General features: G+C 40.9%; 1 protein-coding gene, 2 long non-coding RNA genes and 1 pseudogene across 4 annotated transcripts; 2 read left to right on the top strand and 2 right to left on the bottom strand.

Annotated features, from left to right (window-relative positions):
- Nucleotides 1-16,782, top strand: part of LOC110963341 (zinc finger MIZ domain-containing protein 2-like) — a 23,506-nt pseudogene extending 6,724 nt beyond the window's left edge.
- Nucleotides 10,883-12,333, bottom strand: LOC127534720 (uncharacterized). Of its 2 annotated transcripts, none has more exons than XR_007943085.1 (3): nt 11,889-12,333; nt 11,175-11,468; nt 10,883-11,062 (listed from the first exon to the last, which is right to left on the bottom strand). It is a non-coding gene; the product is annotated as an uncharacterized LOC127534720 (long non-coding RNA). The 2 variants fall into 2 exon arrangements; XR_007943086.1 differs by having other exon boundaries at nt 11,175-11,440; nt 11,903-12,333.
- LOC127534713 (uncharacterized) lies at nt 14,551-20,034 on the bottom strand. The gene is made up of 2 exons (XR_007943070.1): nt 19,918-20,034; nt 14,551-16,686 (listed from the first exon to the last, which is right to left on the bottom strand). It is a non-coding gene; the product is annotated as an uncharacterized LOC127534713 (long non-coding RNA).
- Nucleotides 19,903-25,622, top strand: ppiaa (peptidylprolyl isomerase Aa (cyclophilin A)). Its single transcript, XM_022211664.2, has 4 exons — nt 19,903-20,068; nt 23,153-23,272; nt 23,907-24,079; nt 25,193-25,622. Exons 1-4 carry the CDS (start codon nt 20,000-20,002, stop codon nt 25,323-25,325), a joined length of 495 nt encoding a protein of 164 aa, XP_022067356.1. The 5' UTR covers nt 19,903-19,999; the 3' UTR covers nt 25,326-25,622.

Raw genomic sequence — 25,622 nt, 5'->3', positions numbered from 1 at the left:
CTCTCCCCCCTCTCTCCCCCCTCTCTCTCCCTCTCTCTCCCCCCTCTCTCCCTCTGTCTCTCCCCCCTCTCTCTCTCTCCCTCTCTCTCTCTCCCTCTCCCTCTGTCTCTCTCTCTCCCTCTCTCTCTCCCCCGTCTCTCCCCCTCTCTCCCTCTGTCTCTCTCTCTCCCCCTCTCTCTCCCCCCTCTCTCCCTCTGTCTCTCTCTCTCCCCCGTCTCTCCCCCTCTCTCCCTCTGTCTCTCTCTCTCCCTCTCTCTCTCCCCCCTCTCTCCCTCTGTCTCTCCCCCCTCTCTCCCCCCTCTCTCTCCCTCTCTCTCCCTTTGTCTCTCTCTCTCTTCCACTCTCTCCCTCTCTCTCCCCCCTCTCTCCCTTTGTCTCTCTCTCTCCCTCTCTCTCTCTTCCACTCTCTCCCTCTGTCTCTCCCCCCTCTCTCTCCCTCTCTCTCCCTCTGTCTCTCTCTCTCTCTCTCTCCCCCCCTCTCCCCCCCCCTCTCTTTTTATATCTGTTGGCAAGACAAAGCATGTTTATTACAATTTAATCTCTTTGTTTCTCTTAAACTATATACAAAGTCTACATGAAGCTCTTTTTCTACAAAGCATTATAACTAATGACGAACACATCGTACATGGTGACCACAAGGAATAAAAGCCAATGTTTGTGTTAAGCTAATATTGAATTATCAATATACATGACATCAGGGGAATGTTTCAATATCTACAGCAGAATATGTAAACATGGCAGAAACCACTGGTTTATAGACATTTTACTGATTATGAATAACCACTCTGTACACTGAAAACCTCTTACACAACGCTGAGCTTGCATATGTTATAGTTTTTAAGGTTGTGAGAATAATTAAATAATCAGGCTTCACTTGATATGTCCACTTCACTTTCTTCCTCATCATTTGGTTGGTTAGTACAGGTTTTAAGTTTGCACATGTGAGTGCACCTCAGTCCATTTGCAGTGCATGTACACTCAGGTGCTTTGCATGACCTTCAGCAGTTCCAGGACCGAACATGGGGCTGGAAAACCATCCATCCAGTCAATAGCTAGCTTACTTTGTCCTTCAACTGTTTCCATACTCCATCCGTGGCCAACTGGGCTTGGAACATCAGGGTGACTCATTAAACAACGTCGCCATATAGCGGTTTGATAATTCGCTCGTTGAATGTGTTTGTATAGGCAATCCTGACATGGTGGCAGTTGATGTGATTCTACTTCACCCTTTTTTGTGCAAAATAAGTGATACTGCAGATCATTGATTTTTGCCACTTTGCTGTTGGACACATACAACTTGCATGTGAACTCTTCTAGTGCCTCGTACAGCGCTGGTGCGACATTCCATTCCTTGCCCAGTTGACTGAATACTTCTTGTGTTGTCGGACAAATGTGTTTTTCTCACCCGCTGTGGTAATCACATCTGAAAGTGGTTTATACCGGCGGATTCATGAGAATCTAAGCTTTCCATGGGTGTATAATGTTTCTATCATCGAGTTTGCAGCTTCGGTCAATTTAGTAAAATACGTTTGCACATACGGGCCGCTGAAGTTTAACGGGTTACCCCGTTAAACTTCAGCGGCCCGTATTTCATGCATCTCCATGCATGAAAATGGTCAAAGTCAAAATAACCACAACTGCCTAAAATCACATCAAACTTTTCTATCTGTCATTCACCCATACATCATAACATGAAAGTACATACATGGACTAACCTGGCACAAAAACCATGATGAAGTCGGTTTCCATCCCACTCTCTGGACTTTATTTTCCCACAGTTTCATTCTTTCACTATTACTGGGAAATCTAAACATGTGGAATCTCTTCTCCGATCGATTTGTGCACCCAAAGGCACAACAGCCCGTCATTTTTCAGGTATTTAGGAAGCGAAAAAAGACCTAGAATTACTCTCTGTGGTGTAAACAACATTAACAGGAAAAGCCGGCGTTCATGAATTGGAAACAAAATGGCTCCTATAGATCACGTGACCAAAATTTTTTGGACCCGTCATGTCGCCACTCTGATATACAGGCACTCCAGTTTGTGTCACAGCAGAGGATGATGGGAAACGTAGTGTCCCATCTAACTGTCTGTCTGTCTGCCAGCAGCCCGTCTGTCTGTCTGATCGGACCGTGGCTCCGCCCACCATGAACCCTCTGAACCAGATGAAGGCTGGATTGGCCAACAACCCTCACAGGTAAACTCACCTGAAGCCCTTAACTCAGGCATCCACGTTTTAATCCCAGCCTTTAGTTATTAAGGTCAAAGCTGAGTTTTTATTCTTAATATTTAGATTTATTTCTGTCACACGTTTTATTTCATGATTTTGACATTTTATGTCATAAATGTCGTATTAAATCTACATTTTTATTTGTTGATCTTTAGATTTCTTATTTTAATATTATTTTCTTTATAATCTTTTAAACGTTTTATTTCAGAATTTTTGCTTTTTGTCAAAATTTAGATTTTTTAAAATTTCTTATTTTATTTTTTGCTTTTTCCCCCATTCTGACTTATTTTATAATTTTTTCTTTTTTATGTCCAATTGCTGCCTTTTGTTTCATAATTTTTACTTTTATTTGTCTTTTTTCTTTTATCATAGTTTTATAGTTCAGACTTGGGCTGTTTTATCATGTTTTTTATTTTAGTTTTTATTTATAAATTCTGATTTCTAACTTAATGTTTGCTTTATAATCTTTAATTTTTAATCAGAATTTTCCACTTTTTGTTTCTCTTTTTTTTCTTTCCGTCTCATAATTATGACTTTTTACCATTTATCACTTTAATCCTACTTTTGTCTTTTTAGTCAATATTTTTTCTAATCCTCGTGAATCTTATTTGTTCAGATATTGTTGACGTATTAATTATTAATACCCGTCTTTTATTTTCTCATAACTTCACCTATAAAACCTGAATCTGTTCCTCTGATGGTCTTCAGTGACGGTTCGTATCCCTACGATCCCTCCAGCTGGCAGCAGCCGACCAATCAGCCCACAGGATCGCTCTCCGTGGTAACCACCGTGTGGGGGTTGACCAATCCCTCGGCCAGCCAGGTATGACATCACCGGCCAGGACAGGCATGACTGAGAAACTAGTTAAAGTGTTTAATAAACTGGTCAACGTTGATAGAAACTAGTCATACTCAGTAAAACGTGGTAATCTGAGTGGGGAATAAACCAGTACTCCCAGTGTCTGTTTATTAGCCATTTGGGCTACTAGTCTGCTAAACTAGTCTGCTAAACTAGTCGTGTTCCTGCCGTCTGCTAACCAGCTGCTAACAGTTCGTCCTGTGTCCGTAGGGTCTGGGTGGAGGGGTGATGGGGCCGGGGGCCAACCCAGGAGGGGGGCCCATGATGCAGGGTCCTGGAGGTCCGGGTCTGGCCGGAGGTCCTGGAGGCTACATGGGCCAGCAGAGCTACGGAGAGCCCAGCAAAGGCTACATGAACCAGGGCATGTACGGCCGGTCAGGGGGGGCTACGCTGGAGGACCGGGGGGCTACCAGGGCAGGTGGGGCGCTACACCACGTTTATGCTAGCAGGATTAGCATCACAGTCGCTATCAGTTAGCGTCTGGTTTTGTTCCGACAAATTAGTCACAGTGAGTTTTTACCTGGAGAGGCGTCTTTTTGTGTCATTCCTGCAAACTTTGGTCTCATTTTTAGGTCCTTTAGTCTCATTTTTACTTCTTTTTGTGTCATTTTTCCATTTTTTTTGTCATATTTGCTCCTTTTTGTTATTTTTGCTCATTTTGTATCATTTTGTACCTTTTTTGTGCCATTTTAAGTTGTTTTAGTGTTATTTTTGCCTCTTTTTGTCTCATTTTTACTTCTCTGAGTGTAATTTTTGCACCTTTTTATGCAATAATGACACAGATGCATGTCACGGTAAAATCTTACTTTGACTAGTGAAAAAAAAATGCTAATCTGATAGAAAAACAACAAAAAATAACTCAGTTTAATGCCGTCCATGTCGACACATCAGGTTATCAGAAAAGAGAACTTTAGAACATATTCATCAGTAGTTCTAATCTGTAATCTGCATACTTGTGTTTGTTGTTTCTGGCTCCTTCAGCTGATGTTTGATCTGCATTAACTGTGTGAACTAAACCCTGCAGCTACCCGTCCAACCCCGGAGGCTCCAGAGGTTCTGCTGACTTCACTCAGGCCGCTGCAGCCGCCGCCGTCGCCGCTGCCGCTGCCACGGCAACCGCCACCGCCACGGCAACCGTTGCTGCCATTCAGGAGAAACAGAACCAGGAGATGAACTACGGACAGGTGAGGAGGAGGAGGAGGAGGAGGAGGAGGAGGAGGCTGCTGATTGGTTGGATGGAGACCAGCTGAGTCACGGCGCCCCCTGCTGGTCGTCTAAGAGATTATTTAGAAAACTTAGTTTTACTGAAACCTCCCACAACTCTGCAGAGAATAAACCGGATCAGATTCAACCTGCAGGATATTTGTTTTCTATTTATTTTATTATAAGTTTATATTTATTTTACATCTATCTTAGATTTAATTTGTATCTATTTCATATCTTAAATATGTATTTTATTTATTCTATGTTATTTTATTTTTGTATATCTGTTTTATATTTATTTGATATGTTTTAGCTTTATTTTATCTTTTTAGATTTATTTTATTTCTAATTTATATTCTTTGTATTTATTTTATATGTATTATATGTTAGATTTATTTCATGTCTATTTTTTATTTATTTTATATTTATTTCTATTTTAGATTGTTTCATAATTTTATTTTTTGCTTTTTGTTTATTTTAGTTTTATTTCTATCTTTAATATCTTTTATATTCATTTTATATCTATATTAGATTTATTTGATTAATTTTGCATTTGTTTTGTTTATTTTACATTTATTTCTAATATATCTATTTTATAACTTTTAGATTTATTTTATATCTATTTTAGATTTATATCTTTTAAAGATTTGTTTTACATCGGTTTTAGAATTATTTTATGTTATTTTTTTCTTATATTTTTCTATTTTTTGTTGATTTTATATCTATTTAATATTTATTTCTTATCTATTTTCTGTTTATTGTGTATTTTATATTTATTTTATTTCTAATTTATATTTATTTTATATCCTTTATATATACATTATATTTGTAATTTACAAAACTTAATAATCATGACTATTCCTTCATTTTTCTCTTTGTCCTTTTAATCTGCATTCATGATGTCATTTTCAGTAGTTCATGAACAGAACTGAATATTAATAAAACACAGAAATCATCCTCAACAGCAGATAATACGACCATGTTTAGTAAATTAAACTGTAAGACAGCGTTTGCTTAATATGAGGAACTTTTATGGATCAAATAACAGAAAATAATCAATAATCCTGAACAGAACAGAATATCCCGTTCGCTTGTAAAAATGGTTTCAGGGAAGAAAACTTTTAGCTGGTTTGATAAAAAATTAGGAACATTTTTCAAACTATCATTTTAAAGGGGGTAAAATGTTCAGAGATCAGTCAGACAGCCTCATATAAACCTGATTCATTTATTGTTTTAACATTTAGTTTTAAACTAAACAGACAGGAGATGAAAATCCAGACCTGGAAGTGTTCAGCTGCATTATTCTGGTGGTAAACGTCAGATCTGTTGAGGCACAAATAAGATCTTTGGTTCTTATCTTCTGTTTGTGCAGTGATGGAGTGAAATCAGAGCTTCCATCGACTACATGAGCTGAGAAGCACCAAAAACCAGAAACATTGTTGTTAAATGAACATTAAAAGAAGCCGAAAAATAAGAATGAATCAAAGACAGAGCTGCAGAAATCCAATAAAACTGGAAAATAATGATGAGAAATTAAAATAAAAGCATCAAGAAGCCCTGACATCACCACTGTGATGTCATCAGTATGTGTGATGTCATCGGGTCTGTTCTGTTTCCAGATGGGGGGTCCGGCTTACAACAACCAGTTCATGGCCCACAGCGGCCCCCGCGGCCCCCCAGGCATGGCTCCAGGAGGTATGGGTCCCGGTCCGGGGCCCAGCAGGGGGCCGCCGTCCATGGGCCCCATGTACGGGTCTGGAGGGGGTCCACAGAGGGTCCCCCAGCCCCCAAACTACGGCCACGGACCTCAGCAGGGACACCTGAGACCCCCACAGGGTCTGAAACGTCCCTACAGCTCTGAGGTGTGGAGAGATCAGATTAAACCTGCTTTTTATAGCCACTGTATCTTTGTTTTCTATTTATTTTATATCATTTTCTATCTTTTTATATTTTTATTTATGTTTATTTTTTATTTTACAATTTTTTTTATCTACATAATTATTTTCCCCCTGGTTAAGATGGGTTCTTCAGCTTGTAATAAATTCAGTTTTTTTCTAAATACTATAGGACCACAATGGAAAAAAGAGGAAAATCCGACCTTTAATTCAAGTTCATTTATTCAGTGGGGGAAAAAAATCACACATTCAGAAATAATTCTTTTACATGAAATCATGTGTGCCACAATTATTAGCACCCCTGATGTATCCCTGAACAGCACCTAATCTCTCCTAGAATACGTTTTCTACAATTTTCAGCATGAGAGTATGCTTCTGCAATAAAAATAGAATTTATTTTAAGGCTTTTCAACACATCTTAGCCAGGGGTGCCAATAATTATGGAGGGAGCTGTATATAACAATTTATATTTATTTAAAAGTCATTTTATATTTTATGTTTATATTATAATTAAATAACGTTTGTATTTATTTTCAAATTTATTTTCAAATTATTTTTTATTTATTTTATATCAGTTTTATATTTATTTTTGAATTTATCTTTATATTTATCTTATGTTTATTTTGTCTTTTATATTTATATTCTTTATTTTATATTTATATTTTTATATTTTTTTTCTATCTTATATTTATTTTATATTGATTTTATATCTATTTCATATTTATTTACTGAGCTCCAAAGCAGAATATTGAATCTAGTTTCTGTCCTCAGCCTTTCCCAGGAATGTCTCAGCAGTACAGTGTTCCGGTCGGGTCCAATGTGAACGTCATGTCTGGTTCTGGAGGAACCGGTGGGTCCATGCCGGGTTCAGCAGTAGGGGGCCACGCCGGACCAGGACCGTATTCTGGACCCAACATGCAGTACCACCCAGGTAATACTAGATTATTAACAATTATTATTAGAGACCAGAACCACCCAGGCAGATAAACAAGATCAAATAGTTCCAACCAATATGGTTTAGAAAAGGCCATATGATAGAAGTGAGATTTCCAACACTAAAGATCTCCAGATAGTCCATAAATCAAACCTTTCCTGTTTTTACTGCATCTAAAGAGTTCTGTTAGCCATTAGCTTAGCTTAGCCAGTAACTCTCCAGTAAAAACTGATTCAATGAAACCAGGTGAGACTAAATAATGAATTAAAGAATAAAACACAGTTTAGAGTTAAACTATGCAGTGATAGCTTAGCTTAGCACAAACACTGTTGGCCTCACAGTTGTTTCTGTGTGTTTACCTACAGGTCCAGGCTCCGCCCCCCAGCGATCTGGCTCCTCCCCTTCCTATCAGAGCCACAAGATGCCCCTCCCACAGTACCCCCCCTCCGGACCCCCCAACTCACAGTACTACAAGGTTAGCGGCATTAGCAGGCTAAGCTAGTTCATCTGACCTTGTGTAAATGAATTAATGATCATAAAAGCTGCATGGAGCAGATCAATAACTGATACTGAATGATCTGTTATTGTTTGAGCAGCAGGACCAGTTTAATGGTCAGGGTGGAGGTTTGAACACTTTGACCACAGGGGGCGCCGCTGGAGTCTACAACTCCTTCAACCAGCCGTCTGGGGTGAGAGCTTTTAGATATTTCAATTTTAATGTGAGATCTTTTCAGTTTTATGGTGATTTATAAGGACTTTTCTACCCCAAGGTAACTTTCAGTCATATGAGGACATTTCCGTAATTCTAATAACATCGGATGTTCCTATAATTTAAAGACTTTCCACTATCATCGAGACATTCATGTATCGTGACGAATTTTGTGTGTTATCAGGACTTTTGTGTGTTATCAGGACTTTTGTGTGTTATCAGGACTTTATCTGTGTTATCAGGACTTTTGTGTGTTATCAGGACTTTTTGTGTGTTATCAGGACTTTTGTGTGTTATCAGGACTTTAGTGTGTTATCAGGACTTTTGTGTGTTATCAGGACTTTTTGTGTGTTATCAGGACTTTTGTGTGTTATCAGGACTTTATCTGTGTTATCAGGACTTTTTGTGTGTTATCAGGACTTTTTGTGTGTTATCAGGACTTTATCTGTGTTATCAGGACTTGTGTGTTATCAGGACTTTATCTGTGTTATCAGGACTTTTTGTGTGTTATCAGGACTTTTGTGTGTTATCAGGACTTTATCTGTGTTATCAGGACTTTATCTGTGTTATCAGGACTTTTCTGTGTTATCAGGACTTTTTCTGTGTTATCAGGACTTTTTTCTGTGTTATCAGGACTTTAGTGTGTTATCAGGACTTTTGTGTGTTATCAGGACTTGTGTGTTATCAGGACTTTTTGTGTGTTATCAGGACTTTTGTGTGTTATCAGGACTTTTGTGTGTTATCAGGACTTTTGTGTGTTATCAGGACTTTTCGTGTGTTATCAGGACTTTTGTGTGTTATCAGGACTTTTGTGTGTTATCAGGACTTTTGTGTGTTATCAGGACTTTTCGTGTGTTATCAGGACTTTTTGTGTGTTATCAGGACTTGTGTGTTATCAGGACTTTTTCTGTGTTATCAGGACTTTTGTGTGTTATCAGGACTTTTGTGTGTTATCAGGACACCAAAATTAATATCCAGATACCGCCGTAGTGAACAGATATTGGGGATATTCGGGTCCAGCCCTAATATTAAGTGGACTCTTCTGTAGTATGTAGAGCTTCCAGTTTTACAGGTACTTTTTTGTGTTACATAGACTTCTTGTATGGTGAAAATATATTATGAGAGCTTTTCTGTATTACAAGGACTTTGTGTTGTGAGGGCTTTTTTGTTTATTGCAAACAATCATAACCTATAAGAACATTTCTGTATAATGATCATTTTTCTGCTGTATCAGGACTATTGTTGATTATGAGGACTTTTTTAGTATTAGGATGACTTCTTGTATTATGAAAATATTCATATATTAGAACAAATTTTGTGTATTATGAAGATGTTTCTGTATTTTTGGGGACTGTTCTGACTCATGGCTTTATTTGGGTATTAATCTTTATCCTCCGTCTGTCTGTCTCTCTGGTAGCCGGGGCGAGGGTTGCCAGGTTACCCCTCCTCTCCTGTTCCTGGAAACCCGACCCCTCCCATCACCCCCGGCAGCTCCATGGCGCCGCCCTACATGTCGCCAGGCAACAGTGACGTTAAGCCGCCGCCCTCGTCCTTCCTGCCCGACATCAAACCCAACATGGCTAGCCTGGCCCCGCCCCCACCCACAGGTGATCAATAACCAGCAGGTGGTCCATCGATCAGATGCAGGAAGTGTCATTAGTCTGAGTCAGTGAAATGTCACATCTGGTTATCGACAGACAGAACTAAATAATCAGATTATTATCAATATAGGGAGATATATGTAAAAATGATCATGTTTAATGAAATCACTGGTTAAATAAAAAGAGGAGCAGCCTGACAGTTGGCAACAAATAAATATCGTTAACTGATTATTAGACTAAATGTGACATCATTAGATTGTCGGTGAAATAACGTTTTTATTATCAGTAAAACAATCAGATTAGTCCCACAAAAGGTCTGATTTATTCTCATCTGTTAAATAATCACATTATTTTTTATTATCAGTGGATTTAAATTTCATCTTTGATGTAATGAAATAATCAGATTATTAACTGTGAAAGTTATTCAGAAATAAATTCATTAAAACCATCAGAATAATATCAGTTTAATAACAGGATTTTTATCAGTTAAATAGTCTGGTTATCAACAGTGTTATTATTGTCAGTAGTGATGTCACAGGAAGCGTGACCGCGGTGACTTCCTGTCCTCAGGTAACCCCAGCGACGACCTGCGGCTGACCTTTCCGGTGAGAGACGGTGTGGTCCTAGAGCCCTTCAGATTAGAGCACAACCTGGCCGTCAGCAACCACGTCTTCCAGCTGCGAGACACCGTCTACAAAACACTCATCCTGAGGTAACGACATGCTGTAAACAACAACAGTAAACAACAGCAGTACACAACACGCAGTAACAACAAACAACAGACAGTTCTATTGATGTGTGATGAAGTAAAACGTGTGTCCTGTTTCAGACCCGACCTGGAGCTGCAGTTTAAGTGCTACCACCACGAGGACCGGCAGATGAACACCAACTGGCCGGCCTCCGTCCAGGTCAGACTCCTGCTGCTGATCTTTTTTCTCTGCTCTGATTGGTTGGAGCTCAGCATCACCTGCGTCTACTTCCTGTCTGTCCTCAGGTGAGCGTCAACGCGACTCCTCTCACCATCGAGAGAGGCGACAATAAAACCTCCCATAAGCCTTTGTACCTGAAGCAGGTGTGTCAGCCGGGAAGAAACACCATCCAGATCACCGTCACGGCCTGCTGCTGTGTAAGAACACACACATTTATGTACCATACATACATTTGTGATAGATTTACATACACATACATCTATCATCTTTTTTTTTCCAAACACTTTCAGTTTACTGTCAGAGAGGAGATAAACAGAATATTCCATCACAGACTGATGATCAATAATCAGACTCTGTGATCACTAACCTATGATCAGGTGTAACCTGCTGTCTCTCTGTCCTCAGTCTCACCTGTTCGTCCTCCAGCTGGTTCATCGTCCATCAGTTCGATCCGTTCTTCAGGGTTTGATCAAGAAGAGGCTGCTTCCTGCAGAGCACTGTGTCACCAAGAGTACGGAACAGTACATTCTAAATCTATCCATATCTACCTATCCATATCTACCTATCCATATCTACCTATCAATATCTACCTATACATATCTACCTATCCATATCTACCTATCAATATCTACCTATCAATATCTACCTATCCATATCTACCTATCAATATCTACCTATCAATATCTACCTATCCATATCTACCTATCCATATCTACCTATCAATATCTACCTATCCATATCTACCTATCCATATCTACCTATCCATATCTGCCTATCAATATCTACCTATCCATATCTACCTATCCATATCTACCTATCAATATCTACCTATCCATATCTACCTATCAATATCTACCTATCCATATCTACCTATCCATATCTACCTATCCATATCTACCTATCCATATCTACCTATCCATATCTACCTATCAATATCTACCTATCCATATCTACCTATCCATATCTACCTATCCATATCTACCTATCAATATCTACCTATACATATCTACCTATCCATATCTACCTATCAATATCTACCTATCAATATCTACCTATCCATATCTACCTATCAATATCTACCTATCAATATCTACCTATCCATATCTACCTATCCATATCTACCTATCAATATCTACCTATCCATATCTACCTATCCATATCTACCTATCCATATCTACCTATCCATATCTACCTATCAATATCTACCTATCCATATCTACCTATCAATATCTACCTATCCATATCTACCTATCCATATCTACCTATCCATATCTACCTATCCATATCTACCTATCCATATCTACCTATCCATATCTACCTATCAATATCTACCTATCCATATCTACCTATCAATATCTACCTATCCATATCTGCCTATCAATATCTGCCTATCCATATCTACCTATCCATATCTACCTATCCATATCTACCTATCCATATCTACCTATCCATATCTGCCTATCAATATCTACCTATCCATATCTACCTATCCATATCTACCTATCCATATCTACCTATCCATATCTACCTATCAATATCTACCTATCCATATCTTTCCATCTATCTAAGGACAGTGAGTGTATCTGATCTATCTATGCAATCTGTCTATATACATATACATAGATAGTACTATTAGTGGTAGTCCCAGCTCAGTATTAGTAGTATCTGTAGTACTAATAGTACGAGTAGTATCAGCAGATTTATGAGCTGATCAGCAGGTTTCTGTTGATGTTGGACCTTTGAATTAAATTCTCTGTTAGTCTCAGTATTAGTACTTCTAGTATTAGTACTAGTTGAGACCTAATGCAGTACTGTGTGTGTTTCATTATTAATAGTAGTAGTACTAGTAGTACTAATGCATTACTGTGTGTGTGTTTCAGTATTAATACTAGTAGTACTAATGCATTACTGTGTGTGTGTTTCAGTATTAATACTAGTAGTACTAATGCAGTAGTGTGTGTTTCAGTAAAGAGGAACTTCAGCAGCGGTTCCATCCCTGGAACCCCCGGGTTAAACGGAGAGGACGGAGTGGAGCAGACGGCCATCAGAGTCTCTCTGAAGTGTCCAATCACGTTCCGCCGCATCCAGCTGCCCGCCAGAGGACACGACTGTCGACACGTCCAGGTGGGAGCCAATCACAGCCCTGCCCTTAACTGACCAATCAGTCCTATTGATCAGGACCGGGTTTACTAATTGATCCGTTTGTTTCAGTGCTTTGATCTGGAGTCGTACCTTCAGCTGAACTGTGAGAGAGGAACCTGGAGGTGTCCCGTCTGCAAGTAGGAACATCTGACAGCATAGATGTTATATAGTAATAATAGACATGATAAGAACGTTCAGAGTATATTTAGATGACTAATAATAACAATCAGCTGTAATGATGACCTAAGTGTACCTCCAGTAGAATAACCAGCTTGTGTTTGGTTCTGTTCAGTAAAACGGCTCTTCTGGAGGGTCTGGAGGTGGACCAGTACATGCTGGGGATCCTCATCTACGTCCAGAAGTAAGAAAGCTTTAACCTTCAGTGGAACTTCTACAAGTATAGCAGATAAAACCCAATGGACCAGTCAGAACCCTCCTCAGAACTTCCAAAGAACCTCCTCGGAACCAGATGATTAAACATTGCTTCTGGTTCTGACTGGTTTATTTTTGATTCCTCCTGGTTCTGAATGGTTCCTATTGGTTCTTCCTGGTTCTGACCGGTTCCTCCTGGTTCTGATTGTGTCCTCAGTTCTGAGTACGAGGAGATCACCATCGATCCGGTCTGCAGCTGGAAGCCGGTTCCGGTGAAGCCGGACCTCCATGTGAAGGAGGAGTCGGACGGTCCGGTTCTGAAGCGCTGCCGGACCCTCAGCCCGAGTCACATGGTTCTGCCCAGCGTCATGGAGATGATCGCGTCACTAGGCCCCGCCCCCTCGTCCACAGGCCCCTCCTCCTCCCCCATGCCCTACCCCCCCTCCCTGCAGGTGGCGGGACCAGCAGCAGCACACCGGACTACCCTGGTCCAGGTAGGGTGGACCAACATCCAGGGAACGTTCCCCAAACGATCCCTAAAGGTTCTCAGTAATCACTGTCTGCTTCAGGGAACATCAGAGAACCTTTAACTAACATCCAGGGAACACTACCCAGTCGTTCTCTGATGGTTCCCTGATGTTTGTTAACCTTCAGAGAACGTCCAAAGAACGTTCCCAGGACATTCCCTGGAGATTTCCTGAAGGTTACTGCCTGCTGAATCTTCAGAGAACCTATTGGGAACGTTCCACTAAGTAAGCTTCACAGAAGGGTCTGATCTGATCATTGTATTGATGCTTGTATTGATCTGTCCTCAGCTCCGTCCTATCCCGGTCAGTCTGCCGGGTTCTCAGACTTCGGTGGTCCCGGTACTCCAGGTGTTGGGGGGGACTTCTCCTCCCCCGGTCCTCCACCCCTGTCCTACCAGTCGGAGCTGTCCAGCGCCCTCCTCACCCCCGACAAGCCCCCCCACACCCGCTGGCCGTCCAGGTACTGATCGATCGACAGTCTGTGATCAATAGGGGACGCTACAAGGTTTCTGACTGTCTCCTGTCCCCTCAGATGTCCGTCTCCGGCCGCCTGGACTCCACCTCCCATGGTGCTCCTCTCTCCCAGCAGCAGTCGCAGGGTCTCCATGGCAACCCCCAGCTCGGGGGCGGGAACCAGATGATGCAGCGTAGCAACCAGAATCCCCGTCTCCAAGGCGACGGCTCCTTCAGCCTGGGCGGGTCTACAGAGGTTCCAGAACCTTCTCTGGACGTGAGTGGTATCCATAATAATAATATTTATGATAATAACAATAATAATAATAAACATCATTAATCATGATAATTATAATAATAATGATGAGAATAAAAAATTATAAGAATAATACCAATAATAAATTATAAGTGGTATCCAGATGGAGAATTTTTTTCTATAATAATAACAACAATAGTAGTAATAGTAATAATAGCAACGATAATATCAATTATAATAAGATAGACATAGCAATAATAAGTAGAATCCAGACGGAGAGTTTTATTCTATTACAATAATAATACTATAAATATTAATGATAATAACACAGATGCAGTAAGAAGTAGAAACCAGACAGCTTATTCAACAACAATAGTAATATATTATGTAATAATAACATAGATAGATGCAGTAATGATGAACCAGACGGAGACTGAGACTGTTATTCAGCAGATTTTACTTTATGTTCTCATAATAAGAATGATAATAATTATAATACAGAGGAAAGTAAAACTGTGTCTTTGGTTTATTTTCTTAGTAAATTTGGATTCCTTTATTCATAAAATGTGTCAAAATCTGTCTACATTTTTAAAAAATGTCTTGCTTATTAAAGTTAAATTTGCCTTTATTAATAAATAATTAATCTGCTCTTATTAATGACGTCCTAAACAACAAAGCAGATAAATCAGAAATTGCCACTAAATGAGAACTTTAATCAGGAGTTATTCATTCATTTAACTCTGATTCCAAAACCTGAACTGAGCTCAGCAAGTACTTAATGAAGTAAAAGTACTGCAAGTGTGTACTATGAAATGATAATACAGAGAACCTGGTATAGAACCCTGAGGAACTCCTTGTTGAACGTTCTCCATGTCTATTTCTGCAGCTGCTTCCAGAGCTGACCAACCCAGACGAGCTGCTGTCCTACCTCGGACCTCCAGACCTCCCCAACAACAACAACGACGACCTGCTGTCGCTGTTTGAGAACAACTGAACGTAACTGGAACCAGACCAGCAGCAGGACGTAGAGCAGAGACTTTACTGTAAAATACTTCGTCTGGAAGCGGAAACAAGAAAAGGACTTTAAATCTGAGAACTCTTTGATGTGTTGAACTCTATGGTGACTTATTTTATTGTTTTTTTATTCTGTGTTTCGATGCTTCATCCTTCATTCCATCACTGCTGTTGAACCTCAGACCTACTGGAGGGAAACACGAGACAGAACCTCTAGTCCAGATGTTGGTGTGATGTTCTACAGGTGGAGACGAGCTTTGAAGGAGCTTCTGTTCTACACACGTTAGAATCGTGTGAACTTCAAGGCTTTGAGGGTCCAGAGAAGATCCGAACCTAAAGAGAACCTGGTTTAAACTGAGCCACAGAGAGAGGCTGGAACCTTCAGCAGCTTTTTGAACCCAGAACTTTGATATTCATGGATCTGTGGTCAGATTAGCGTCTTAGAGGTGGACAAACCTCAACGATCAACATCTGCAGGAAACATGGCTTTAGTTTAATCCAGATCAGCTGGTTATGGCTTCATTAATCCAGATGCTGGAGATTCTCTGTAATCTGAACATCTGGAGACCATCAGAAGATGAACTGATCAATCTGTTGCTTCAGAGTTTGCTTCTTCAGAAAAGTCTTCATTTTAGTTCTATGGAGGAGCCTGATGGTTTTAAGAAGAATGTCAGAGAATGTTTTAATGTTCAGAGAACGTTCTCAGGGCATTTCTCCATTTAGATTAGATTCCTCTGAGGTTTAGGTTCTGCGATGAGAACTGAGTAACGTTCTCAAACCAGAATGTTTCTGTAACGTGACATTAACAAACGTAGAATGTTTTCCTGCAGTGTTCTGAGGATGGTCTGAAGATCTTTTATGGATGTTGTAGAACTTTCTTCCACAAAACATTCAATGCGACATTCAGCAGATGTTTTAAGAACATTTTTTAAAATGATGGGAACATTACTAGAACCTTGCAGAACCGTCTTAGAACATTTTTAGAACCAAAGAAAAGTCGATGTGATCTTCTGAAGTTCACCAACATAAAGTTCTTCATATGTTCTGGTTCCTGTTCTGCTGGGGTTTCGTCCAGTAAGTGTTGGTTCTGGTCTCTGAGTTCAGATGAAGCTGTTGGATCTTCAGCAGAACCACAAACACTGAGAGAACCGACTACGTTCCTTAGGACGGTTCTTCAAGTTGACGAGGTTCTAAACCAGCCTTAAGGTTCCGGCAGAAAATGGAGCGCTGACCAAACCCAGAGATCCAGTTAACATCTTAAAAACCAGAACCTGAATCCACAGGTTCCTCTGGTTCTCCGGCAGGTTCCAGATGATCGATCAGGAGTGTTTTCCTGCACGTGGCTCAGTCAAAATCACATCTGGATTTTCTCACATCAACCGACAGGATACAAGACCAATGCTGCTCAGCGCTCGGGGTGTCCTGAATGCCGGCCGTTCTCCAGATGAAGGCCGGCCGTTCTCCAGGAGCAGAGTCCAGGGTTCATCTTCATCCTGTCATTCTGTATGTTGTAAAGTGACTAGAGTCCAGACAGTCGTGGCGTCTCCATGCCCCAGTGGCTTCTGGGAGCAGATAAAAGTGTACATGATGATTCAGTAATGATGCTAATAACATAAATAATAACCTTTGTAATTTAATAAACACACACTGGAAAGACACCGAGTAATTCTCCCGTTTGTTCTAAAAGAATCAGAAACAAGACAGCAGCAGGAGCAACGAGGTCGTTTTTAGGGAAATAAAACTAAATTCAAAGTAGAAAAAACTTCACACCTGTGAAAAGTGTTCACCCACCTTGGAAATTTAAACTTCTGGTCCGTTTATTTGGCTTTTTACAGAATAAAATAACAACAAACACTCTCTAATACCAAAGTAGAAATGGATTTCTAGAAAGTCATGTCAGTTAATTGAAAATAGATTTAGATGCTATGTTTGATAAACACCAACCACTACACATCACCAACACACCATCCTCGCTGGGAAGCACGGTGGAGGCAGCATCATGATGTGAAGCATGGTGGAGGCAGCATCATGATGTGAAGCACGGTGGTGGCAGCATCATGATTGAAGCACGGTGGAGGCAGCATCATGATGTGAAGCATGGTGGAGGCAGCATCATGATTGAAGCACGGTGGAGGCAGCATCATGATTGAAGCACGGTGGAGGCAGCATCATGATGTGAAGCACGGTGGTGGCAGCATCATGATTGAAGCACGGTGGAGGCAGCATCATGATTGAAGCACGGTGGAGGCAGCATCATGATTGAAGCACGGTGGTGGCAGCATCATGATGTGAAGCACGGTGGTGGCAGCATCATGATTGAAGCACGGTGGAGGCAGCATCATGATTGAAGCACGGTGGTGGCAGCATCATGATGTGAAGCACGGTGGAGGCAGCATCATGATTGAAGCATGGTGGAGGCAGCATCATGATGAAGCATGGTGGTCGTAGCACTTTTTGTCATTTCTGAACAATCTTTATCTTATTTTGGACACATTTGAAGATAGATTGGGCAGATTTCAGGTTATTTGGGACAATTTTAAGTAATTTTGACAGGTTTCAAGAGATTTCTGAAAGTTTTGAGTTATTTTGGACAATATTTTTGGGGCACAGTTTGAATAACTTTGAAAAGATATTTTTGACAGGTTTAAATCAGTTTGGACAAATTTCATGACTTTTTTAAACAAAGATTTTTAGTTATTTTGGATAGCCTTGATCTTCTTTTAGACAAATTTTGAGTCAGTTTGGACAAGTGTCCAGCCTCTGTGTGGTCCAACTTCAGATTCTACTGATGTTAGAGCCTCAACAGGTGGAGAAATGTGGACCAAAGACTGGATTTTAGTGGAAACATGGATCCATCCATAGATATACACTTAAAGGAACATTATGGAGACACTAGACCAGCCTGGATTGGACATTCTGAAGTTTTTTTTTCCATTTTCAAGGACCAACAATGTTCCATTAATGTGATTTTGGATGATTTGAAATCATTTTATCCCATTTTTATCTTATTTTATACTGATTTTGATTCTTCTAGGACAGATGTGAAATCTTTTTTTTTTTGACATTTTTGAGTCATTCTAGACAGATTTCAAGTCATTTTGGATCTTCTTTAACTTATTTTGGACCATCTTTATCTTATCTTGCACAAATTTTCAGTGTTTTGGGAGTAGTTTTAATAATGTATGAGGAGTGTGAGTTACTTTGAACCATTCTTGTCTTATTTTACACAAACATTTTTTTCAAATAAAGGAAAAGAAAGAAAATAAACTTTTGAACAATGCACTGGTGTTGTACAGATGTTCCCTGTTTTGTTAAATTACAAATAATAACTCATAAAATCACAAAACAAAGTATTAATTTACACATTAACTATGAAAACTAAAGCATGATTTACTGTAAATAATGTCCACATTAAAAATCTCTGTTTATACAAATATTAATGGTTTTTATTAACATTTATTTGTCCTTTCTTTTTTAAAACTGTATATAAGTTAGCTTGTTTGCAATTATATGAAAGACAAAGTTTGAATATTAAGGATTCTGATTGAAACTGCTCGTGGTTCTGGTTGTTGATGATTTTACTCAGAGAAAATGTCAAACTGCTGTTGACTGTTAAAACTTCATGTTTTCAGTTGGACAGACGTCTAAAACACGTTGGAACTTGTCGTTCAGGTTCAGATCATTTTTCAGTGCAGAAGATGTTCAGTTTTTTATCACATCAGATGAAGAAACAGCAAATCTTTCCAACCGAGACACTGCCGTTAAAGAACGCTGACATTTTCTCTGAAAGTCTCTGAAACAAAGAGTGGATTATTAAAACAGTCAGCTGAGCAGCAGAGCTCTGTCATGTTCTAGCTGTTTACTGGCCTTTAGTGAGAATTATTGAACTCTGTTAGCATCACTAATACCAGTGAACAGTCAGTGTTTAGCTACATTCACATTGTTGCTACCATCATTACATTTAGTGACTGATTCTACCACTGATCCTTTACTTTTAGCTATTTAACAGCTAAATTATTATTTTTGACCAACCTGTCATTGCTGTTAGCGTATTATTGTTGCTGTAAGTTAACTATTAGTCACTTATAACTACTTAGAGTTAACCATTGTTATTTTTAGCTGACATTTTCACTAACTTCAACCATTTATTTGAAGATATTATGGGGTTTATTTCAGGTTATTGTCCGGTTAATTTTGGGTTACCTTTGGATTAATTTCAGGTTATTATTGGTTTAGTTTTTGGTTATTTTCAGGTTATTTCTGGGTTAATTTCAGGTTATTTTTGGGCGAAACTGAGCTCTGAAGGCAGCGTTGTGTGACGTCACTGCAGAAACTTTCCATTAACTTTGTTCCGCGTGCAGAGAACAGGACGGACCGCGCCCTGACCGCGTGACCGCGCACCTACGTTTAACCCCGACAGCGGGAGCGCGCTCCCACTGCAGGGCTCGACGTTCAGTCTCTGCGTGCGCTGCGCCGATTGGAAGCCACAGCTGTCAGTCACCTGTGGCGCGCGCTGCTCCGGTACACATCGATTTAGTTTTTGTACTGGGACACCGAAACGGGGCGGAGTCACGCGGTGACAGACCGGAAACCTACCGGCGGCTCCGCCCGATGATAGAATCGAACGCACCATGAAATGTGTCGGTAAATGAAAGACCAGTAAAAACCAAACTCTGCCGCTCCGGCTGCTCATTGGCTGAAAGGCGTGTCCGTATAATCCCTCCGCGTCACTCATTGGCTCGCTGGGGTTTCCCGCCTCCCACTGGCGTCTTATATAAAATTAATCCACGCACCTCCATCTTTTTCGGTTCCTCGCGGCCCGCCGTATCCCCTCACCGGAAAACTCTCAGTCACCGTCTCCGCTGCAGCCGTAAAATGGCCAACCCCAGAGTCTTCTTCGACATCACCACCGACGGCAAGTCGCTTGGCCGGATCGTGATGGAGGTGAGTGGCCGCCATAGGCAGCGTGTCGCCGGTAGCGAGTGTCAGGGGGCAGGGTGGAGGAGGGTTAGCCTGCGGGCAGCTGAATGGTGCTGGAGGAGCCGCTTTGCTCGGTGTCCGTCTGGTCGGTTAACGGCTCCGACGCTGAGTGAACGGCGGCTTGAGCGACTCCGCGTCAGACAGTTCGCCCAGTCTGTCACCGATGTCATGGCGGGACTATGTGCACGTGTTTGTGGCTGCTAGCCAGCCCTGCTCGCTGAGCTAATGGAGGGGTAACAGTAAGCTAACAGTGAGCTAATGGTTCTGTGGTGGGAGCTGCATCGTTATACCGCAGTAATTAAAACGCGAGTCTCAATCCTGTCTTGCAATCGGGGTGTCATTCTGATTTAGCTGCACCGGGACCGTTTCGTCTGTGAACTCTGAGTCAGTGTTCAGTTTTGTTTTTTTTAATCCCCGTGTGTTAAGCCCACCGCCCCGCAGAGAGCAGGCCGGCCGTCCTGCCGGCTAGCAGCCGCAGCTTATGCTAACCGGACGCCGTGTGCCCGCGCGGTTCTTTGTTGCAGCTCTGTGGCCTCCAGCACCGCCGGACCTCCGCTGCTCCCCGTGATTTCAGCCCAGATGTGGGAAGCATTCAGACCACAGTTCGGTGTGAGCATCAGTATTTACTTTAGCATGTTAGCTGATCCGATGCAGCGGTTCTGGAAACTTCCGCGGCTCCGGCGCTGTCTGACAGCGGGGGGAGGGGAGCCCTATCTGGCGTAAAAATGCGGATGTACCCGTCGAGCCGCTCCGCGTGGCCGCTGTGAGTAAGCAGTACGTTACATAAGTCATGATGGCGTCGATAGTGGCTCCATTGTTACGGAGGTTATTTATATCTGCAAGCTAGGAGGTTAGCATGCTGCTAACGGTCCAGCCATTTTGTGCTCCGTGATGGGCGGAACCGACAGACTGCAGAGAAACATGTCGGACCTGCAGGAGGACGGAGTCAATCCACCTGCAGCTCATCAAGGACCAGCTATAGGTTTAGTTTCAGGTTTCTGCAGTTTAACATGTTATCAGAGTTTCGTCAAAATGGGTCTGAAAATGGCAAAAGTGGGACAAAATAATAAAAATGAGACAAAAATTAAGAGGAAAATCAAGCTAGTAATGTCTAGACTGGCTTTAGGATTCATTTAATGTTGTCTTCGTTGCCAAATGAACTGCTTTTCTTTCAAAATAAGAACATTTCTAAGTGACCCCAAACTTTTGAATGGTCGTGTGGATAAAATATTATATGTCTTTATCTCAGCAGCTATCAGAAAGCTGTGGTTGATCAGTCATTATGCCAGTTGTTGTAACTCTAAATGAACCTCTGACCTCCAGAAACATTAACTCAGGTGTGTTCAGGTAACCAGATCCACCTCCTGCATTATGGAGCTGCAGCTCGTGTTCTTGCTGCATGAAGCCGTGCAGCAGCCCCCCCCCTCCCCGACATGCAGCGTGGTGCAGTGCTGCAGCGTCGCATTCAGTCTCAGAACAGCGACCCGGTGCTGCACTTTGGTTTTCTTCAGTGAATGTTTTGGGTTTCTGTCCTCCTGGTGGTGAAACTAATATTTAACTTGTGAACGTGTTGCCATTGCGGCTGTAAATCAGTTTTCGAGACTCTGACCTGCAGGTTTGTGTTTGCGTCGTTGCATAACGAGCTGCTCTGCACGTCTCTGATAAACCGACCGGAGCCAGAAGTCGATCTGGGAACAGATTTATCAACTCAATGCAGCAAAGTTAGAAAGTCTGATCACTGGCTCACAGCTAGCGTGTTAATTTTGGACATTTTGAGTCATTTTAGCCTCTTTTTATTTTGGGAAATTTGAGCCATTTTTAAACAGATTTTCTTAATTTAAAAACAAGTTTGTCATATTAAATAAATTTGTAATTTCTGACTTATTTTGACAAGTGTAACTCTCTGGGCAAACTTTGAGTCACTTTGGTGAACTTCTTTGATTAATTTAGGAGCTTTGATCCATTTTTGACCAATTTTCTCAGTTATTTTTTAACAAGTTTCCAGGCTTCAGACGTGTTTAGCGAATTTGGAGTCATTTTGCACATTTTTTTAATATATATTTTGGAGAAATTTGAGCCATTTTTGACCAATTTTAAATCCGTTTTAGACAACTTTCTAAGTGATGTTGGAGCAAGTTTCCGGGTTCGGGTTGTATCAGATAAATTAGTGTAATTTTGGGCCGTTTACTTTGAATTAAGTCGTTTTGGACATTTTGAGTCATTTTATCCAGTATGTTTGATTTACTTCAGGACATTGTATCCATTTTTTGACCACTTTTCTCAATCATTTTCAAGAAGTTTCCAGTTTTCAATCCAAAATAGTTTAAAGCTTTAGCAAAGAAACATTAAATCAGCCAAAAATGTCCAAATTTATAAAAATCTATGCTATTTCCATTCTGTTTTGTAAGGGTTTGAAGTCATTTTTAGACTGTATTGCACAAATGTGAAATGTTTGGACAAATGTGGAAGCATTTAAAAACATTTTTCAAACTATTGGCAGGTCTGTCATTTTCGACCAGCTTTCAGCCAGTTCATATAATTTCAGATGGTTACTTTTCAGCTTTTTTTTTTGCTGGTTTTGCAAAAGTTTTTGTCAATTTGGACAAATTCTGGGTAACTTTGTCCAATTTATTTTTTCTATTTATTTGATCCATTTTGACCAGTTTTTCTGTCCTTTTCAACAAGTTTTCATATTTCAGTCACATTTAGTCCAAAATGACTGAAATCATTTAGCACAATTATTTCAGTTATTTTACACATCTGGGGGAGTTTCTGATGATGTGTTTCACACATTTAAGTTGAAGTCATTTTGGATCATTTTTCAGTGACTTTTGGAGAAATTTGAGCAGTTTTGAACAAATGTTCAAACATTTTCTCAGTGATTCTTGGAAACGTTTTCAGGTTTCAGTAATTTCAGATAGATTTGTTATTTTGGACATTGTATTCAGAATTAATCAACTTGGGGCAGACTTGGAGTAATTTTAGCCATTTTTCTCTGGAATCTGTTGGTCCCGTCCTCTGTCTTGATGCTTGCTTTTGTTCCTTCAGCTCCGTCCTGACGTGGTTCCAAAGACGGCCGAGAACTTCCGCGCCCTGTGCACCGGCGAGAAGGGCTTCGGCTACAAGGGCTCCATCTTCCACCGCGTCATCCCCAACTTCATGTGCCAGGTGAGGTTTAGTAACGCAGTGTCTAGATGTTTGGGGAGTCGGGGAGGATTCAGTTTTCTAAACGGAGCTCGTTTTAGATGCTTGAGACATGAGAACTTTGAGTTCTGAGTAAAATCCACCTGTAGTTTCAGTTTAGGGCAAAGAAAAACTTCAAATCTGAGTTTCCAGATGGCACAAATTCAACCAGTTTTGTCCAGAAAATGACTAAAATGAACGGCAACTGATCAGTTTCCTGCCCATCAGCTGGTCTTTGCAGCTCTGATATGAACCAAATCCTCAAGTTTCAGCCTAAAAAATGGATTAAATACTGTTTTGTTTTGTATTGTCATTTTGTTTTTTTGTCTTTGTCAGTTTTTTTATTTTGGTGTCCATGTTCTTGTCAGTTTTTTGCTTTTTTGTTGTATGTAATTTTTTTTGATGGGATGCTTTTCTTTGCCGTTAAACTGAAGCTACAGATGGAGTTTATTTATTATTATATTCAGTTAGGCAGACGATGACTTTCTGAGGACGTCTCAAATGTGTTTATTTTGAAAACCAAATGCAGAAAGTCCTTCCTGACTCTCCAGATCTGGATAGGTCATTTCCTCCACTGGTTCAGCCTCTGATTTTTAATGTTTTCTTTTCTGAACACCAGGGCGGCGACTTCACCAACCACAACGGAACCGGTGGCAAGTCCATCTACGGCACCAAGTTCGCCGACGAGAACTTCCAGCTGACGCACACTGGCCCCGGGATCCTGTCCATGGCCAACGCCGGCCCCAACACCAACGGGTCCCAGTTCTTCATCTGCACATCCAAGACCGCCTGGTAGGAACCCAGAACATCTGGAGCTAGAGAAACTAGGGCTGTGTCCAAAATGGCATGCTAACGTACTACTCATACTAGGTGTGACGTCAAAATAAGTATGTAGTGCGTTCACATTAGATAGTATGAAAAGACTGAGTACGCGACAAATACCCGGATGTATACTATATCCGGAAAATTTTAAGTATGCGCGGTGACCACACTAGTCATACTCAACCGCCCCATAATGCTTTGCGAGCTATCCACCGAAATGGAAGCCTCCGCGGGATCTGTGGCCGGACCGGGGCAATTTTTATTTTATTTTATGTGGTTAAGTAGTCATCCTAATCACCCCACAGATTTGAGAAATAGGCGTTTTCTGACCAACGTTTTAAATTTATCAGACGCCTCACAACGTGCTACTGAATGCTAGCAGCTAGTTGCAGCAGCTCGCTTTGCATACAGAACAAGTAGCAGCTACCTCCAGTAGCCTGCAGCTACAATTGAAATGATTCGCATAATCTGGCTAATAACTGCATGAGGAGTGCCGGCTTGAAATTACCACATTAATTATGCGACTGTTTGTTAGCGTAAAATCGACCTGAAGCCGGCATTCAGCCGAGATATTTGATAGCCGTACTTCTGGTTTTTGTCGTCGGAGGTTTGAAATGCATTATGGGAAACGGAGTAGTATACTACAGTGTGAACGGTCGGCATTCTAATCATACTTATAGTACGTAGTATACAGTATATACTCATTGAGAATGTAGTATGTAGTACGTTAGTATGTGATTTTGGACACAGCCTAGATCTGTGGAGACGTCTTCTAGGAAACATGATGTCAGGACTGGAGAACATGGAGGCTCCTCGTGACGGAAACTTTAGATTTCTACAGCTTCTCTCCTTTTTTAGTGTAATGCTTTTCTTTGTTTTGTTTTTTGTTAGCTCAGGTTCTGAAGACATTCAAGAAACATCTTCCAGAACCTCCAGTTGGTTCTCCTGATGCTCCTACCATGTTTCCTCTCTATAGAAACACTGTCTGCAGTTCAGCCTGAGTTGTTTCTGCTGTTTTGGTCAATCAGGTTGTTTGTTTTTTTTTTGTTTTTTTTTTTTAAACTTCGTCTCTTCTGTCCTCAGGCTGGACGGGAAGCACGTGGTGTTCGGCAGCGTGGTAGAGGGGATGGATGTGGTGAAGGCCATGGAGGCCAAAGGCAGCCAGAGCGGCAAAACCAGCTCCAAGCTCGCCATTGCCGACTGCGGGCAGCTCTGAGCTCAACACCTGCCCCTTCCTGCTTCCTGTAGCCACGCCCCCACCCTGTAGGCCCCGCCCCTCTGCCGTTCTACATTCCTGTTGATGGAGATCCAGCCGACCCCCTACCGAACCGCCCTTCTTTTTTTTTTTTTTTTAATTCTGTTGTTGAAATCAAGTTGCTGCATTTGTGACTTTTGGAAGTTTCTTTTGCATTAACGTTTTTTTCCACTAAAGTCCCAACGGTTTTTTTTTTTTTTTTTTTTGTTGAGTCAAAAAAATGAATAAGAATAAAACAAAAGATGCCTTGACAATTAA

Source organism: Acanthochromis polyacanthus, chromosome 7 (genome assembly GCF_021347895.1).
Source record: "Acanthochromis polyacanthus isolate Apoly-LR-REF ecotype Palm Island chromosome 7, KAUST_Apoly_ChrSc, whole genome shotgun sequence".
In the NCBI taxonomy this organism is placed as follows: domain Eukaryota; kingdom Metazoa; phylum Chordata; class Actinopteri; family Pomacentridae; genus Acanthochromis; species Acanthochromis polyacanthus.
Note: the sequence above shows the minus strand (reverse complement) of the source record. Positions and strands in the feature narration are given on the sequence as shown.

Bases quoted from the DNA above. Each gene is read 5' to 3' on its own strand.
- ppiaa (XM_022211664.2), top strand. From the start codon at position 20,000: ATGGCCAACCCCAGAGTCTTCTTCGACATCACCACCGACGGCAAGTCG. The intron at 20,069-23,152 runs GTGAGTGGCCGC...TTGTTCCTTCAG, and splicing joins TTGGCCGGATCGTGATGGAG to CTCCGTCCTGACGTGGTTCC. The intron at 24,080-25,192 runs GTAGGAACCCAG...TTCTGTCCTCAG, and splicing joins TGCACATCCAAGACCGCCTG to GCTGGACGGGAAGCACGTGG.